Below are 19,364 nucleotides of genomic sequence, written 5' to 3'. Positions count from 1 at the left end.
ACCTTCCACAGCAGAGATTCCAGACAACAAACACATCCAAGAGTGCCATTTGACTTCTAGGACACATGAACTCATGCCTGTTGTCACACCGTATGCCAGACTTCCATGCATGAATCAGAGGAGGTGTTGAGATAGGTCTGTCTATCCAGCAGGCACTGCATGGCTACGGTCAGTCCCACAAGACGTACACTCCTTACAGTGGCAGACAGAACCCCTTCGGCTGTTCATAGCAATTTCCCTTTCCACACCACTACCTACAAAGACTGGTAACATACCTCCATTCAGAGATGGAGGAGTCTCAACTGGCTTATAGTCCCCTTAGCAAGCTTGCTTGCACAAACGTTTTAGTGCAATGCCTGGCATGCATGGTTTTTCTTGCCTGTTCTTAGGGGTGTAAAGAAGCCCCATTTGTGGGAGTGTTCCAGCATTCGCACCATATCACAGCAGTAGTTTGGCACCTTCTTGGGCTTCTGAACACCTGAGCAGATTATGTCAGCAAGGACTTTAGTGAAAGCCACAAGTAGCCTCAGACTAGGGTATACACAGCACAAACCCACGCTCCCTGACAGAGGACTTCCTCCTTCCTTGGACAACAGGATTTATATACCCATTTCCAGCAATCCATGTGAAAGTGAAGGTTGTGAGGGACCCAAGGTAAGAAGCAGGTTACATTGTCTTGACAGTTCCAGCATGTCCAGGGAGTTTGTTATAGGTTTACCAGATAAACTACCATAAATCACCTCTCTTTTTCCCAACTGTTTCCCAATTCAGTTCTCAAACTGCATTCGGACCCAGAATCTTTACATGTGACAGCATTCAGACTGTCTAGATCAGTGGTGGGCAACCTGTGGAGCCCCTGGCTATCCCCCTCCCCAATGTGCCTCATGTACCAGGGCACTAGAGCACTTCCTGCTCCTCCCTCCCAACACTTTCAGAGGAGCAGCTCTGTCCCACTCCTACCCTTCCCTCCCAGAGCTGGAACATCGGGAATCAGCTGTTTGAAGCATTCCAGGAGGGAGCACGAATCAGGTGACTTGTAGGCTCCGAAAGTGCTGAGGTGGGCATAGGCGCAGGTAAGTGCAAGGCTCTGGCACCTTGGTGTGTGTGGAGGAGGGGAGCAGGCGGGGGGGAGGAAGGGGATGGGCTATGAGACTGCAGGTGGAACCCCAGGGAGCCATGGGCTGCTGTGGCCCAGAGGTGAAGAAGGGGCTCTCATGCAACCCACCCCCCATTCCTGGTCTAAATGGTGTTCTACAAATGATGCTTTTAAACTGATGTTCAGAACATTCTACTCCAGAGCAGGAAGCCTTCAACCAGTGCTACACAAAACATGTTTGCAATCTGGGCACTTTAGCGTCAGTTTTCTCCCAATAGCTACACATTCCTCACTACTGTACTAGTTGGCAGCTCTGAAGCAACTGGGACTTTCCACCACCTTTAACGAGCCCACCTACCAGCAACATCAGCAAGTCACCCTCATACCCAGGGCCACGCTGCATTTTCCCCTTCCTACAAGTAACAAAATTCCTGACCAACTCTCATGTTTTTCCCCAGTTTGAGAGGCCCCCTGGTCCTTTCTGGGATCTTAGTACCCGGAGCATTAGGAGCCTGCTCCCTTCACTCTGTGTTAGTGCAAACTCTGAGGCCTGGAGGCATAAAAGGAGTTAGGTGCCTCAGCCCCAGGTTTAGCCCCCCAGTCATGTGTTGTCATTATAACAGTAGGCGGTAGCAGAGATTTAGGCCCTTACACCAGATATAAAGTTTCAAAGGGCAGTCTAAGAGTGGTCCTGTCCTAAGTTCCTGTTGAAGGTTCTCGCCGAGTTCCCCCCAAAAATGGCCCATTCGCCTCCTCTTTGTTCCCCTAACCCACATTCTGTCCCAGGGGAAGAGAAGTTTCACACTCGTCACAGCAAAAGCATTCGGTGTAGTCAGAAGAGCATTTGGGAACACGCCCAGGCAGCCTAGACCATCATTCTGTGTGGTCACAGGTTATCCAAGTAAGCGTTTGGGTGCAGAAGAACATGTCTTGTGTTAGCCACACACTGCCCCAGCCATTATAGAACACATTCCACTAGGGCTCAGGCACCCTTTGCTGCCTGCCTTGAAATCCCTCCATACCTAACATATACAGTGCAGCAGTGCAAAGACGAGCCACACATTTACCACTGACTGTTCCTGCCTACATGCTCGTTTTGGAAGGGCTGTTCTGCCCTCTCTATTCAAGCAGGACTCCTCAGACACCCCTAGGAACAGACACCTTCTTGTTAGTCAGCAACTGTGAAGTCTGGAAAAAAAAATCACGCAAAGAAGAACAATTCCTGTTCTACAGCAACTGGTTCAAAATGTGTTGTCCAAATGGCTTCTAGAGCCTGCCCCCTTTGCCCCTTTTTCAAAGTCCTACTCTCGTTTGTTTCCATAATATAACAGACGGAGCAGTTCCATCCATAACGCCTTCAAGCTGAAGGAGCATAAGCTACCCCGGAGAGCAGTTCCATTGGACATTACTAAAAAACTGAGTAGGACTTTGAAAAAGGGGCAAAGGGGGCAGGCTCTAGAAGCCATTTGGACAACACATTTTGAACCAGTTGCTGTAGAATAAGAATTGTTCTTCTTTGCGTGTGGCACATGTGCACCAAGAGTGGGATCTTCCTGGACAGTTTCCAGAAGAACTAGTTACTGAAGGGCAACTGTTCTTTACAGCTCCAGCCTAGGAGCAAGCGGCTCCCACAAAACTAGATCTGTTTGTGTTCTACCAGTCTTCTCCAGGCTCTGTCCAACAGAATGCCATACTAGGATGGCACCTCACCTTCCTCTAACTGCTTTTCTAGAAAGGGCATAGAAACTTCAACTAGAGAGACAAACCAAGCACCTGCAACAGTAGCGCCACAGACTCAGTTTGGAGAATGAAACTGAACAGCCAAGTCAATCCACTGCTGAAGTCAGACTGCAAGTCAATGGTCAAACTGACACTGTTCCCATCCAATCTAACTACCACGTCTGTCCTAGGCAAAATGCTGCACCTGACTGAAGGACTTGGACTACCACACAGGACTCTGACCAGGGTTAATCAACTCTGAGCTAGGCAGCTACTGGCTACCAGTCCCCCCTCCTTAACGAATTTATGGAAAACTGAAACATTTCTATAGCGAGTTCAATTGTGTTTGTTATAAGAGGAAGGAAATCTGCCCCGTGACAATCTCCAGGGACAGCAACATGCCTACCAACATTTAATGGTGTCACTCCCACTAGAGTAGACCGCTAGCTGAGCCGCAGCCCTAACAGCACCCAGGGGAGAGGGGAGGCCACTTAACACTGACACCTCTCAATCCCCACACGCGTTTCCCTTTCACGACAGCAGTGAGGCCAAAATGCTGCTCTTACTGTACTGGCTGAACAGTTTGGGTGCAGCTGCAGAAAAGAGTCCATAGAGAAGCCAGCAGAGGACAGTTCCTGCAGTAGGCAGCAGCAGTCCCACTGTGAGGCCCCTGAAAGGAGTTCAGAGGTAACAGTAGAGACATGTCCGCTCAGGCAGACCTCAGGAAGGGAGCAGCGGCTTCTCACATGCTCGGAGCGTGGCAGTGAGAAGCACAGTGGTTTCTGATATTTCGGCACAGGCACTTCACATTGGTTCCTCAGGGCTCTTAGCCTGCACTGATACAACAGCTATCGTCGGCTCTGGGTTCTCAGCATTTCTGCCTCCAAGAGGAGGCAGTACCAGAAGGAAGCTTGGCAGGTGTGAGGTGGTTGTTCCTGGAGGGTGGGTTCAAGTCCCCAGTTTCCCTAGACTGGCCCAGGAAAGTATCAGCACCATTCATGGAGTAACTGAAGACAGGTTGAGTGGGGACACTCTCCGTGTGGGCGTGTTGTTGGATGACAGCGATGCAGGGAGGAAGAAGGGAGCAGCAATCTCTGTGGAGGAGGTTTCTCCTTGGTTGCGTAGCTGTAAAATCTGTCGCAGCAAGGCCTTCCCTTCTTCTCTTGTCTGCCAAGAGTCAAAATACTGCATTAGTAGGTCAATTACATAATGTAGGCTGGAGTAGAGACTTCAGGGTCAAATTCAGCAGCAATGTGAACAATACACATAAGAACATCAGAACAGCCATACTGGGTCAGACCAAAGGTCCACCTAGCCCAATATCCTGCTGACAATGGCCAATGCCAGATTCCCCAGAGGGAAGGATCACAACAGTTAATCCTCACGTGATCTCTCCCCTATCACCCACCTTCAGAGAAGCAGAGGCTAGGGATAACATTCCTACCCATCCTGGCTAATAGCCATTGATGAACCTAACCTCCATGAATCTATCTAGCTCTTTTTTGAACCCTGTTAAAGTTCTAGCCTTCCACAGGAAAGGAGTTCCACAGGTTGACTGTACGCCGAGTGAAGAAAAAACTTCCTTTTGTTTGTTTTAAACCTGCTGCCTATTAATTTCACTTGGTTACCCCTAGTTCTTTTATTGTGGGAATAAGTAAATAACTTTTCCATACCAACTTTTTCCACACCAGTCATGATTTTATAGACTTCTATCATATCCCCCTTTACTCTCCTCTTTTCTAAGCTGAAAAGTCCAGGTCTTTTTAATCTCTCTTCATATGGGACCCATTCCAAACCCCTCATCATTTTTATTGCCCTTTTCTGAACCTTTTCCAATGCCAATATATCTTTTTTGAGATGAGGCGACCACATCTATACACAGTATTCAAGATGTGGACATACCATGGTTTTATATAGAGACAGTAAGATATTTTCTGTCTCATTGTCTATTCCTTTTTTAATGGCTCCTAACATTCTATTTGCTTTTTAGACCGCCGCTGAACACTGAGTGGATGTTTTCAGAGAACTATCCACAATGACTCCATGATCTCTCTCGAGTAGTTGTAGCCAAATTAGTCCCCATCATACTGTACGTATAATTGGGATTATTTTTTCCAATGTGCATTACTTTACATTTACCAACATTAGATTTCATTTGCCATTTTGTTGCCCAATCACTTAGTCTGGTGAGATCTTTGTGAAGCTCTGCACAGTCAGCTTTGGTCTTAACTATCTTGAGCAATTTGGAATCATCTGCAAATTTTGTCACCTCACTGTCTACCCCTTTGTCTAGATCAGGGGTGCCCAAACTTTTTTCAAAGAGGGCCAGATTTGATGAAGTGAACAAGCGTGAGGGCCGACCATTTTGCCTGACATTCTTTGAACCATTAAAATTAAATGCAAATTAACTATTTTATGCAAAGTTTATTGCAAACAGCATACTTTTCATTTCGTCACATGGATGACAAATCTAAACAGGTGTTAAATCACTCTGCCTTTCATATCTGAAGGCCAGATGAAAAAAAATCCAGGAAGCTGAAATATATGTCAGGAACATTGTAAAGTACATTACATATTATTGGTAATAAAGGTTGTCTGTCAACTTTTAAGTTCAAAAAATATGAACAGGAACATAACACCAAGTATACATGTTGTGTCCAAATATATTTATAACTGATTTAGACCAACTGACATTAACTGAGATTTTACAATGTATTCATCTCAATACATATGGATTTGTTGGGGGCCATAAAAGATAGATATTGCCAAATTACCTGTGGGGCCGTATTAAACCGGAACACGGGCCGCAATTGGCCCGCGGGCCGGACTTTGGACATGCCTGGTCTAGATCACTTATAAATAAGTTGAACACAACAACAGTTTGGCTCTCACTGGGGCTGCAAGACACAATACTACATACTAAAGGATGCTGGTTTTCCAGCTAACAGCAGCCCAGTTGAAGATAAAATAGATCCCCTTTAATATCCTCTTCGCAGCCCCATGGCTTATAGATTACTTGTTTTGCACACCTGATTATCTTAAGTGTCTGTCCTGCCCCCTCACTATAAAAATCTAGGCACCTTCCACAAAACAGAACTGCAATAGCAGATTTTAAGAGACTCAGTCACCGGGCCTTCTCTTCTCCAAGTTCTTTGCTTGGGAGAGGGTTTTATGCTGGTGACATCCACAACATCTAGACCTGGATTGTCGTGGAATCCAGAGCGTCCAACTACGGCCTGAGAGAATCTCAGATTCTGCATCTTTTGTATTGTCTATGTGTAAAATCACAGATAACAAGCGACACGAAGGACTCCAGGAGTCCATTAGTTCCCACAGAAAGATGGCAGGGTATCATGCTGGAGAGCCGAGGACCACTCCAAGTCCTAAGTTACTTCTGAACTACTGAATGCCAAACCAGTGCAGCTCTTAGCCCCAGAACTTCACTAAGAGGCAACAGTTGGAAATAGGTGAGCAGCAGCACAGAGGGTCTTCTCACATAGATGGGGCCATAGATGGGATGAAGCCCATGCTCCTCCAACAGAAGGACTGCGCCAGCTTCCAGAAGAAACAGACAGAGCTCAAGATAAGACTCCGCCTAACAAAGGGACATTGGAGATTGGCTACTCACATCATTGAATGCACAGCATTTCTGAGCACAGGCCGAGGCTTCATCCCAGAGCTTACACTTGAAGTAATATTGGGCTAGGTAGCGGAAGGCAGTGCTCACCTCCAGGTGCTCCACTATCTCCTAAAGCACAGTGCAAAAAACAGCAAAAGCTGGTTTCAGTTCTACATCATTCTCCCTTACTTCTTCCACCTGTCACTTTACTATCAACTTACCCCACAGGAATAGATATCCTGGATATATTTGATGTAGCACTGAGCAGCCTGTTCTGATTCATTCAGCTGTTCATGCAGCCTAGGAAAGGAAACAAATTGGGTCAAAAAAACATGAGATGGAAGAGATCCAAAAGCAAGAACTTCTATCTGTCCTGGACAGGCCTTTAGAAAGGGTCTCTGCCAAGTACAAACAAGTTCCGGACTGTGCTGCATAAGAATGGCCATACTGGGTCAGACCAAAGGTCCATCTAGCCCAGTGTCCGGTCTTCCAACAGAGGCCAATGCCTGGTGCCCCAGAGGGAATTAACAGAATAGGTAAGCATCAAGGGATCCCTCTTCCCCTGCCACTCATTCCCAGCCTCTGAAAGACAGAGGCTAGGGACACCATTCCTACCATCCTGGCTAACAGCCATTGACAGACCTAACCTCCATGAATCTATCTAGTTCTTTTTTGAACCCTGTTAAAGTCCTGGCCTTCACAATATTTTCTGGAAAAGAGTTCTATAGATGGACTGTGCATTGCGTGCAGAAATATTTCCTTTTGTTGTTTTAAACCTGCTACCTATTCATTCCATTTGGTGACCCCTAGTTCTTACATTATGGGAACAAGTCAATAACTTTTCCTTATTCACTTTCTCCACACCAGTCATGATTGTATAGACCTCTATCAGATCCCCCCTTAGTCTCCTCTTTTCTAATCTCTCTTCATATGGGACCCGTTCCAAACCCTTAAAATGTACTTGCTGCAGCCAGGCCCAGTTCCTTAGAAGCAGACAGACAATACCCATTGCCTCAGAAAGAGGGTACCAGACCATCCATCAGGACAGCAATTAGTTACTAACATTGCTTGCCAGTTAGTTATGGGTTTCTAGGTTCCTCAGTGGACAACACATGCAAACAGGGGCTCTTTTACAGAACTGGGGCAAGACATAAGGCTAGAAGTTGGGGTTTCCATTGACCAGGGGTGGAGATTCCTGAATGAGGTGGGGTGAGCCACTCACGTCACCAGCTCCATGGGGGTAGGGGCACCAAGATGCAGGGCTTGTTGCATTAGAGTCAACAATCCTATTTGACATTCAATACCACTGCAATGCTTCAAACAAGCCGTGTGCAAAGACCCCTCAGCAATCTGCCCCAAACTGGGCAGGAGGGGCTGAGAGAGAGGAGAGAAACTACTTTTGTCTAAGGCCTGAGCCTTCAAGCCCCAGGTCCAACCTCAAATACACAGGGAGGGAGCTCAATCCCATCCACCCCTCCAGCTGGGCATGCTGCTTGCAGGGCTTAGAACACAAAGAGGCTCTCCCAGGGGCGCTCTCCTAGGTTCTTTCCTTTCATCCCCCATCCCAACACCCCCAACTCTGCTCTCGCCTCCACCCCACACACTGCACTAGCTTGCTCCCCACCCCACACCAGACCTCCCCCTCCTCCCACCTTAAGTTGCCTCCCTACAACAGCCCCTGCTCCCAACTCCTCTACTCTCTGAACCCCCTCCCCCTTCTCCCCAAAGCAGCCTCCCAAACCAGGCTTACTCCGTCCACTTATCCCCCCGTCTCCTCACAAAGCCCAGCTCTTGGTCCCCAGTCCCTTCCACCACTGGCCTCCTTCCACCTTTCCACTGCTGTCTCTGCAGCCAGCAGTGGATCAGACCCAGAGCTCAGTGGGGCCCATGCTCAGTCCTGGGAGCTCTCCAGTTCCCTCCTCACCTGTTGCAACCTGACAGTCTGTTCCTCTGTGCCCCCAGGTTGGACATGTTCTTGGCTGCTGCTGGGGCTCAGAGCTGCCCCGCCTCTGGGGCCAGGCAGGAAGAAAGGCTGCACCAACTGAGTGTTGGGCTGGGTGCTCAGGCAGCTGTGGCGGCGGCTGCTGGACAAGAAGCCCAGATGTGCCCAATGTTGCCATAACCGAGGCTACCACTGAGAAGGTGCAGCCCCCACTGCTGCTCCACCTCCAAAAGCCCAGGATGCCTCCCTTCCTCTGGGACGGAGTCTGGGACCTGTTTAGCCACCAAGTGTGGCTGGAGCTCTTGCCCCAAGTGTGGCTGGAGCTCTTGCCCCAATGTCCCTGCAGCTCCCCTCCTGCCTTGGGGATAAGGGCCACTGTGCCCCCTTCAGCATCTCACGAGGGCAGAGGTAGTTCCTACAGCCCATGGGCTGGATGAAATTAAGCAGCAGGCAAGATCCCACCCATGGGCGATAGGATGCCTACCCCTGCCAGAGGGAAACCACTCACCCAGCACATTGAAAGAATACCCAGCCCTTCAGATCTCAGTGCTTTTCACACTGAGAAACACGCCGAGTCATACTCACTTGGCTAGTTTCACCAGTGCCATTTTCTCCACATCCCCCACCGCATAAGCTCTCCAATAACACTGCCAAGGAAGGAGAGAGTCACACAAGCCGCTCAGCACAGGGTCTTCTCTGGCATGCAGTGAGTGCACCCTGGTCACATACAGACCCAGTCACTGCAAAGCCCTCAAGCAGAGATGCATGAGGAGAGCTCATTTTCTGGAAGGCCACAGCAGACACCAGCCCCAGCTCTGGGCAGATGGTGAGGGCACAACTTCCCCCGAAACCACAATTCTAACAGGAACTTGCACACAGCTCCCCCACACACCCTGGGATCCAGGTCAGGACTGAAGGCATAGGTGACAAGTGGTAGGGGTGGAGGGGGGCACCGACTTCGCCTCTCCCTTCCCCTTTCTCCGCTCCCACCTCATTCTTGTCCCAGCTCTCCACGCTCACCTCTCACCAGCACTCCCCGGAGCAGCGCTGCATGGGCTGGAGCCACCTGGCCTGTGCCTTCCCCAATGCTGCTGTTGGTGAGTGGAGGAAGGGAGGGCTGCACTCAGGCCTCCTGCCGCTGATGCTGCCCCCCGCTCGCCCCCACCTGGGGTGGTGCACATGCTGCCTGTGGCTGAAGGTAACCGAATAGCCATTCTGACCACTATCTCCCATCCATGACTTTCTAAGTGTGCAGTTAAGACCGTGTGGAAAACCTAGAGAACTAACGTGCCCTGTGCCTCTAGCTGCTTCCTGGCAGCTACCTGGATACCCAGCCTGCCCTGCAGCACTTACCTTTTTAGCTTCTACCAGCTGATTGAGTTTCTCATAACACTCTCCCAGAGCAACCAGCATACGGGAATCGTTGGGCCTGTGAGAGACAACAGCCAGTCATGCCACCTCAGAACATGTACTGTCTCAAGCTAACTAACCGATGAAATCCAGCACAGCCTTACCTGAGCTGGTGGGCCCGTCGGTAATAATACAGACAGTAAAATGGCATCTTGAGGATCTCATAAGTTTGCCCAAGTCCATACCAGGCTCTGTAGTCCCTCTTGTTCACCTCTATTGCATGTCTGCCAGAGAAAAGAGAAAGTGGTGTAAGCGTTTGGAAACTGGAGGTTTCAAAGCAACTCAGTGCATGGGGAAAGGAATATGGACCAGTAAGAGGCCTCCTAACAAGTCCACACAAGACACTCCTCCACTTCCATCCAAATCTGTCACTACCTCATGCACACTCGAGGCCATTCTCTGCCTCGCATGGCCCCTGCACACATACCTATAAGCTTGGATAGCTGCAGATGTGTTCTTCATTTCCATGTACTCATGTCCCATGAGGGTCCAGGCTCCAAGATACCGAGGGTTCAATTTCAAGGCTCTCTGGAAATAGAGTGCTGCTTTTTCATGCTGAGAGCGCAGACTATAGTAATTCCCTAGAGAAGTAAAGTGAACAGGAAAAAGAAGAAGGGGATTAGGAAGCCAGATACAAGCTGTGGCATCTATTTTTTTCATTTAAATTAGAGAAGGGAGAAATCTATTAAGGCAGATCCAATTAATTTCATAACTCCAAGCCTTAGTCTGACCTCTGTTCTGGCATTATGTGTCCAGAACCAAACAACAGTATTACAGGATCTCAGAGCTGCATAGAAAGCCCACCATGCATACGCCCAACCATCGCCTCTGTGTCAACACTGCACTGACTTCTAATGCAATACCGTTTCATCTGCTGTTATACCTTGAGCGAGAGCTGCTTCAGCCAGCCTCGCCTCAACAGACCTGATAATAATTCATGTGGAAAGAGATCAGCAAGCCACCTTTCCATCAGTATTTCCTCTAATTTTTTCCATCCATGTGACGAATGTTATGTGACCCAAAGCATGTGCAGATGTACACCACCAATAGAAACACATGCTGCCAGCTGTCGACACTTTGCTAATTGGCTGTGTGGCACTTGAATCTCTCCTGGGTGGCCACCCACGTGCTCAGCTTACAGGGAACACTGCTTCCCACCCCTTGCAGCCTCAGGGACAAACTGGAAGAGCTGCCTCTCACCTATCACACAGCACGTCTCCACACGATACTTGTCAATCTCACACAGATTGTGAGCCAGGTAACTCAGCTCAGGCTTCATGCTCTGTTAGAAAAGAGGAAGGAGACTGCAGGGGGGGGAAGTGTGACACCACTTCAGAGGGAAGAAGGGTGGGGAGATTAGAAATGCACACCTGTATGTATGTCCCAAGAGACACGTTCACATTCATATGACTGGACTAACTTAGCTCAGGTACTCTGCTCAGAGGCTGTAAAATACTTTACTGCAGAGGAATGTGGATGACTCACCCGAACATACAGCAGGTTGGAGAAGGTGTCCATGTTTTCTATCCTGTATGGGTCTTGTTTCCTTAGTTCATTGAAGATAGAGAGAGCTTTGTCTATGTCTGCAGACAGAGGAAGTGCTGCTGATTAATGCAGAGATTGTAGCAGGAGATCCCACTCCCCACCACCCTCTGCCATCAGCTGATTTCACTGACCTCTGATATTATGGTAGGCAACTGCAATCTGGGAAATTATGTATGTGCTCTTGGAAAAACCCGCATCAATGAGACTCTGGTATTTCTGCAGAGCTTCTTCTATCAGCTGCAACTCTGTGTAAATGTGTGCCAGGAAAAACTCCTTCATCCACGTGTCTGGCAAGGACAGACCCTTCAGCTGGCAACAACGAAACAAAAAAGGGACACACTAAGAGGATAATCCACAACACCTCAATGCCTCCTGCAGAAGAGAGAAAACATCAGCTCTCTCTTCATCCAGTAGTCAGATCTTTAGATGACAAAGGCAACAAAGCCTTCTCCTTAGATAGTAATTCTACCCAGTGATGCAAAGATCAAGACACAAAAGCGTGAACTAAAGGATTCTGTCAACTTAATATCAGATACTTCCATAGAAGAGATCCAATCCTGACTACAGATTAATAGGTATGTTTAAGGCCAGAAAGTTCACTTTGATCAATCATCTAGTCTGACTTCTGTACAACACAGGACATAAAATTTCATCCAGTTACTCCTGCACTAAGCTCAATAACTTACTTGGCTAAAACATACCTTCCAGAAAGTAGTGGGTTGTGCCCACGAATGCTCACGGTACTATATATATTTTTGATGGTCTCTAAGGTGTCACAGGATGACTTGTTCTTTAAGTTACAGACTAACATGGCTACCCCTCTGAGACTTCTAGAAAGACATTCACCATTGATCTGAAGACGACAAGAGATGGATAATCCACAGCTTTCTTAGCAGGTTACTCCTATTGTTAAATCATCCTCACTACTAAAATGTATGGCATATTTCTCATTTGAATTTGTCTGGCTTTAACTTCCACTAATTGTTTCTTGTTATGACCATATCTGGTAGATTAAAAGGCCCTTTGGCACCCAACATTCTCTCCTCATAATCAAGTCACTTTTTGATCTTTTTGATACATAAAACCAGATTGGGCTTAAGTTTCTTAGGCATTTTCTTTACCCCTCCCCCCATGTCATTTTTGTGGTTCCTCAATTTTTTTTAAAACATGGTCACAAAAATGATCACATATAATATTCCTGTATCAGTCTTAGCAATGCCATATACAGAGATAAAGTCATCTCACAACTATTGTTCACACTTCCAAGTATCACATCAAGCCCTTTTTGCTACCCCATTGTCCTGGGAGCTGATGGTCAAGTGTCACTAGGACACCTGAAACCTTTTCAGAATCAGAGGAATACCAAATACATCCCCCAATTGGTAGGAATGACCTGCATTTCTTGTTCCTAATTATATGACCCTATATTTGACTTTATTAAAATACATTTTGTTTGAATGGGTCCAGTTTACCAAGAAATCCAGATTGTTTTACAAACATGATTGCCCTTTCCTTATTTGCCATTCCATCAATTTGTGTATCATGTGCAGATTTTAAAGTTATTTCCAGATTACTGATGAAAATGTTGAATAGCATCAGGCCTATACTAATCCCAGAGACCCCCCCACAGAAACACCTCTCCTTGATGAAGACTGTTGACAGCTACATGTTGAGATCTGTCAGTTAGCCAGTTCTTAATCCAATTCAGATGGGCTTTATTGATATTGTACTGTGCTCTTCAAAAAAAACCAATCAGAATGGACACGAATATCAGATACCCTATAGAATTCTAAGCATGGCTTCCTTTTTGTTCTGTTTGTGTAGAGCATGTAGCACAGTAGGGCTCTCTGTGTGCTGGCACCCAGAATCCGTTTCATTACAAATGAAGCAGTGGTTCTGAGGCATTGCAGAAATACAAACAGTGAACAATACGTTACATCTACACAGTTACCTTCATCCAGCAAATGTATTATCTTGTCAGAAAATGAAAATCAGATTTGCTTGATAAGGCATTTTCTATATTGATTGGGTTTAGTTAATCAGCTGTTCCATTCTTCTGTCAGACCAATTGGCCTCTTACTACCTAAGTCAACAGAAAGTTTTTGAATACTGGCACATTAGACGCTCTTCTAGTCTTCATGAATTTTCACAGAATTTATCAAAAATTAACATTAACAGCCCAGAGAGCGCCTCAGACAATTTTTGTAGGATTCCTGAGTGTAAGTTATCCACGCCTACCGATGTAAAAATATTCAGCCCAGCAGTTGCTGTTTAGTATCATCCTTAGTCACTAATGGACTGGAAAGTAGTTCATCCTCACACACAATGAAATAAGTCTGCTTCTTTCCAGCAACAGAAAACTTATTGAGCTCTTCTGCCCTTTTAGCATCATTAGCTATTTTACCACTGACATCTAGTAATAGGGCTCGACAACATTAGGATTTCTTTCATTCCTGATAGACTTAAAAAATTTCTTAATGTCCTTAGCCACCCCAGAGATTTTGCCCCAAAGTTATTAGTTTCCCTTATCAATTTTCTACTCTTCAGTAACTTCTCCTTTATATTGACTGCCATCTGTGACATAGTGGGGGTGCCATCCACTCTTGTGGCCCTGGATCCACGCTGGTTCTGCATTCACTGGTTGCTGTGTTGTGCTGTATGCTGGTCTGCAGAGACTCTGCGTGGGTCTGTGTACAGTGCCCAGTGGGGGATGGCCTCTGAGGGGAGGCACGTAGGCAATGGCTCAGACACCTGACACCTAGGCTAGGTGAAGGCTATCTGAAAAAGCAAGGGGCGTGGCCGCCTGGGGGCTAAGAGTCCAGATGCTGGGGGTCAAAGCAGTCTTGGCTGGGGGCAGACTATGTCCAGTACGAGGGGGTGGGAGGTAGGGGCCTGTGAACCCCTTTCCACCAAGAGGACTAAGGCTCTGCCCTGGCTCCTATGTTAACATCGACCCCATGCTGTGCTGTATCTCTGAGAAGCAATAAAACCTTCTATTCCACTGGCTGTCAGAGTCACATCTAGCTGTAGATGGGGGTGCAGGGTCAGGGGCTCCCCGATGGGCAATCACACTGTCTAACTTGCCATGTGTTATAATCTTTTGTTTCTAACTGCTGCCCTCGCTTTCATAAGGGGTTGTTGGACTCATTCTCAGGTGGAAAAGTTAGAGAGAAGAACATTCCATTGCCAGACCCTATCTGCAGAAATGTATTCCAGACTACATGGTGGTAAATACTTGCTGCACAGCAGCAGTTACAAGAAAATGACCAAAAGGACATTATTCCATCAACCACTGGCTTATATCACAAATTAAAGATAAATTTTACCATCTCTTTGTCTGTGATCAGATTACAGAGTTCCAGCCAGGCTCCCCAGTGCAAAGGCAAAACATGGACAGCTTCAACAAACACATCAATGGCCTCTTTTACCAGGTCCAGCTTCCGCAGCACAACACCATACCTGAGCAGAGAAATATACCAGTATAGCTCTTTGTATCACACACCTAGTCATAACCACACAAAGCAACAGACAAAAAGAAAAAAATATCAAATTTCCCCAGTGACAAATTCCCTGTTACAATGCAACAGAACTAGAGTTCAGTTTAACAGGAGCCTTACATCATTCTATAAAAAAATTGGACGAACAAAAAACAAGCCACAGAATATAAACTTTGAGCCCAATTTGTATTTTTCATAGTGGTTTGAAAAATATTACAGAGAGAACCATTAAAAAATCATCCTTCTGGAAACTTTTCATCAGTGTCTCACTTTTCTGTGTCACCCATTTTGCAAAATACCTAATTCATGCTGAGACCTGTCTTTTGGCCACATGGTTGCTTCTCCTGTATTGATTCCTTTAATATCAGTTATACGCAAGGTAATGTGAATCTAGGTATGTGAATGGTTAACTAGGAAGCCTAACCCTTAATAGGTGAGGCTTACCAGTTAAATGGTGGGGGGCTGGAGCAGCCTCCCCCGCCAACCTGCTTGCTGCAAGATCACTACAGACCCACAACCCAAGTCTCTAACAGAACTAACCCCAATTTCATCCACTACCACACAGAGCCTCTCAGAATAACTTAACCAATTTTGCTTCTCCTATTTTTAATCACTGTAAACCACACTCCTATACCAAAGCCAGGGATACAATCTAGGACCTGAACATCAGTGTTCTATAAATGATGAATAACTACATACATAATTCCCAGGGAAAGGTGCATCAAGCCCTCCTCCAATGAATGTTTTAAAAGGGGCCTGCACTTAAGCAAGCAATAAGAGTCTAAGCAACGGATCTAAAGATTGGGAGGGGAGGGTTCAAATCCCACTGCAGATCCATGGAGACAGGGCCAATAGTATGATTGCATCTAATTCAAACAGTGAGAACATAAGAACAGCCATACTGGGGCAGATCAAAGGTCCATCTAGCCCAGTATCCTGTCTTCTGACAGTGGCCAATGCCAGGTGCCCTAGAGGAAATGGATAACCATCAAGTTATCCATCCCTGTCATCCGTTCTCAGCTTCTGGCTGAGGCTAGGGACATCACCCTGCCCATCCTGGCTAATAGCCATCGATGGACCTATCTTCCATAAAAATTGGCATCCCATTAGCTATCTTCAGTCATCTGGTACAGAAGCTGATTTAAATGATAAGTCACATACAACAGGTAGTAGTTACAGGCAGTCCCCGAGTTACGCGGATCCGGGATTTTCTCGCCCCGGACAACGGGAGCGGCGGACGCCCAGTCCCGCCGCCCCTGTCCTCCGGGGCGAGAAAAGCTGCTCTGCCTCTCCCTGGTCTGCTGGGGGGGGAGGGGAGAGGAGCCAGATCAGCGCCGAGATCCCGCCTGGGTCCTCCGCGGCTTTGCTCAGCGTCTCCCTGGTCTGCTGGGGGGGGGGGGAACGCAGCTAGTGTGCCCCCCCCCCCCAGCAGACGAGGGAGACTGGAGCAAAGCCCCAGGCCTGTGGTAGAGCAGGTGGGGCGCTGCTGGTTGCTCCTGCAGCACCGCTCCTTGGCGCTACTGGACCAACCCGGCAGTACCCCAGCTGCTCTGCCCCAGGAGTCCTGATTCAGCCGCTGGTGATCAGTTTCAGCAGCGGCTGAATCAGGACACCTGGGGCAGAGCAGCTGGGGTGCTGCCGGGTTGGTCCAGTAGCGCCGAGGAGCGCCCTGCCCTGGGCTTCCTGGAATCAGCTGCTGATCAGTTTCAGCAGCAGCTGACTTGGGGATGCCTGGGGTTCTTAAGTTGAAACTGTATGTAAGTTGGAACTGGTGTCCAGATTCAGCCGCTGTTGAAACTGATCAGTTTCAGCAGTGGCTGAATCTGGACGCCAGTTCCGACTTACATACAGATTCAACTTAAGAACAAACCTACAGTCCCTATCTTGTACGTAACCCAGGGACTGCCTGTAAGCAGTTTTAAATCTGAGTTTCTTTAGAACTCTTGGATGAATGCCATCTGGTCCTGCCATCAATTTGTTTAATTCATCAATTTGTTCCAAAACCACCTCTACTGACACTTCATCTCAGGCAAGTTTTCTGCTTCTGAGGCACTCAATTTTCTTTTCTGCTATTTGAGTCTTTTGCTAGTTGCTCTTGAAATTTTTTTTGGTCACTTGACTTGCCTGAGTTTCTGCTCTCTTCTGTTTTCCTCAGTAGGATTTGACTTCCAATTATTACTTTTTTTTGCCTCTACCCACCTTTTATTTACTCACTATCTTTCTTTTTTTCTTCCTCTCCTTTTTTCCCCCTCTCCCCTCGCCCCCTCTCCCCTTCCCTTATTTATTCTTGGATCTGGACTTCTAACACACCTGTAATCCGAAGAAATGGGCTGTGCCCACGAAAGCTCATGATACCATCTATATGTTTTATTGGTCTTTAAGTTGCTACTAGTCTGTTTGCTGTTTTTTAAGTTTCACCGTTTATTCTGTTAGCCATAGCAGGAATTTTTTTTTTTGGTGTCCTTACTGATTTTTTTTTTTAAATTGGAGTTTACACTTAAATAAGTCTCTACTATAGTGTTTTTAAATGTTTCCATGCAGATTGCAAGCATTTCACAGCTGTGACTATTCAATTTAATTTTCATGAATTAGCGCTTTCACTTTTATGTAGCTTCCCTTTGTGAAGTTAAATATTACTGTTATTGGGCTTTCCTGATATGTTCCTCACCACAAGGATCTTAAATTCAGTTATGTTATGGTCACTATTACTGAGCAGTTTAGCTATATTTAGTTGGACCAGATCCTGTGCCCCAGTTAGAAGACTAAATAAAACATTGCCTCTACTGTTGTGGGTTCCAGGACTAGCTGCTCCAAAAGCAGTCATTAGAAACTTAATCTCTGTATCCCATCGTGAGATGACACGTACCAGTCAATACAGGGATAGCTACAATCCCCCATTATTACTGGTTTTGTTTTTGCAGCCTCAATAATCAACACAAGCATGTCACAGTCACCATGGCCATCCTGGTCAGTAGTATATTCCTCCTGTTATACTCCTATTACTCAAGCATGGAGTTTCTATACATAGGGAGTCTATGGTACAGTTTGATTAAGTTAAAATTATATTTGATTCTATGCTTTCTTTCACAGACAATACCCTTCTCCTGCCAGCACAACCAACTCCATCATTCTTTTGTACTCCCAAATTACTGACCCTCATTGGCTGTCATTATTTCACTAAGTTTATGATCTCATTATCCTCATTTGGTAACAGGCACTCAAGTTCACAGATCTCAGTATTTTCTGGCATTTGTACTAGGGCTGTCAAGTGATTAAAAAATTTAATCACGATTAATCGCATGCGCCTCCCTTTGAAACGCCGCAGCAGGGTTTCAACGGGACCGTGCTGCGTGGAGCCCAGGATCAGCTAGAATCCCCAGCTGACCCCAGGCTCCATGCAGCACTGCCCCTTTGAAGTGCCGGGGCAACGTTTCCAAGGGGCAGCGGAAGGCAGAGCCCGGGGTCAGCTGGAATTCTCAGCTGACCCCTGGCTCCGTGCTGCGGTGCCTCTTTCAAGCACCGCAGTGACGCATTAAAGGGGCAGTGCAACTCAGAGCCCAGGATCAGCTGGAGTGCCCAGCTGATCCTAGGCTCCGCTTTGCACTGCCCCTTGGAAACGCTACCCCAGTGCCTCAAAGGGGCAGCACATTAGGAGCCCAAAATTAGCTAGCTGGGAGTCCCCAGCTGACCCTGGGCTTCACGGCTGTCCCTTTAAAATGCCGCCTCTGGGGACTGCACAGCTTATCCTGGGCTCTGCACAGCAACAGAACCCGGGGTCAACTGTGGGCTCCCAGCTTATCCTGGACTTCGCATGATAGCGGAATCCAGCATCAGCTGGGGACTCCCTAGTTGACCCCATGTTCTGGGGAAATGACACGCAGAGCCCGGGATCAGCTGGGGAATCCCCAGCTGACCACGGGCTCCAAGGCTACCCCTTTCAAACCCTGCCTCCACACACATTTGAAAAAGGGCAGCCCTGGAACTTTCTGGGGAAATGCTACGCAGAGCCTAGGATCAGCTGGGGACTCTCCAGCTGATCCTGGGCTCCACTGCTCCTTTGAAACATGTAGAGTGGCACTTCAAAGGGGCAGCGCAACATTAACACCTGCAATTAATGTGATAAAAAATTTAACGCATTAATCCTGGACCGAGTTAATTGCAGGCATTAATGCAATTTCTATACGAGCACTTATAGAATTTGTCATTTTTAGTTATCTGCCTTCATGTGATCAAAATGAATCCCATTCAATTACATTTGAGTGTGTTTCTCTTTATTTTCTACCTGTGCTTAATTAACTCAATCATCTCTTCTTTACTAGGACATAGAGTATCCCCACTAATAGATAGGCTCACTACACATCCTTTCCGTAGGCCTTTGATCTCAGTATGAAGCATGTCTTTAACCTTCAGAATTGTCAGTGTGGATAGCACACCTGCACGTATGGTGGCTGTCATCTTGGCCAACACAAGGAATTGAAGTGAGAGCCTCCCAAGTTAAGAACACGAGCCTTTTCACAGCTTGAGCTAAAGAGCCAG

General features: G+C 47.0%; 1 protein-coding gene across 1 annotated transcript in view; it reads right to left on the bottom strand.

The window, feature by feature from the left end:
- Positions 1–581: 581 nt before the first annotated feature.
- CDC23 (cell division cycle 23) overlaps positions 582–19,364 on the bottom strand; it is a 28,851-nt gene continuing 10,068 nt past the window's right edge. Inside the window, exons 6-16 of the mRNA XM_006121631.4 lie at positions 14,658–14,790; positions 11,463–11,640; positions 11,272–11,369; positions 10,987–11,068; positions 10,214–10,367; positions 9,891–10,010; positions 9,730–9,805; positions 8,962–9,023; positions 6,656–6,734; positions 6,444–6,563; positions 582–3,982 (exon numbers count right to left, since the gene is read on the bottom strand). Coding sequence (XP_006121693.1) covers positions 3,812–3,982; positions 6,444–6,563; positions 6,656–6,734; positions 8,962–9,023; positions 9,730–9,805; positions 9,891–10,010; positions 10,214–10,367; positions 10,987–11,068; positions 11,272–11,369; positions 11,463–11,640; positions 14,658–14,790 — 1,273 coding nt within the window. The 3' untranslated portion in view covers positions 582–3,811. The remainder of the gene's footprint in view (positions 3,983–6,443; positions 6,564–6,655; positions 6,735–8,961; positions 9,024–9,729; positions 9,806–9,890; positions 10,011–10,213; positions 10,368–10,986; positions 11,069–11,271; positions 11,370–11,462; positions 11,641–14,657; positions 14,791–19,364) is intronic.

The sequence above is a fragment of the Pelodiscus sinensis genome, unplaced genomic scaffold, assembly GCF_049634645.1.
Source record: "Pelodiscus sinensis isolate JC-2024 unplaced genomic scaffold, ASM4963464v1 ctg55, whole genome shotgun sequence".
NCBI classification, from domain to species: Eukaryota; Metazoa; Chordata; order Testudines; family Trionychidae; genus Pelodiscus; species Pelodiscus sinensis.
Note: the sequence above shows the minus strand (reverse complement) of the source record. Positions and strands in the feature narration are given on the sequence as shown.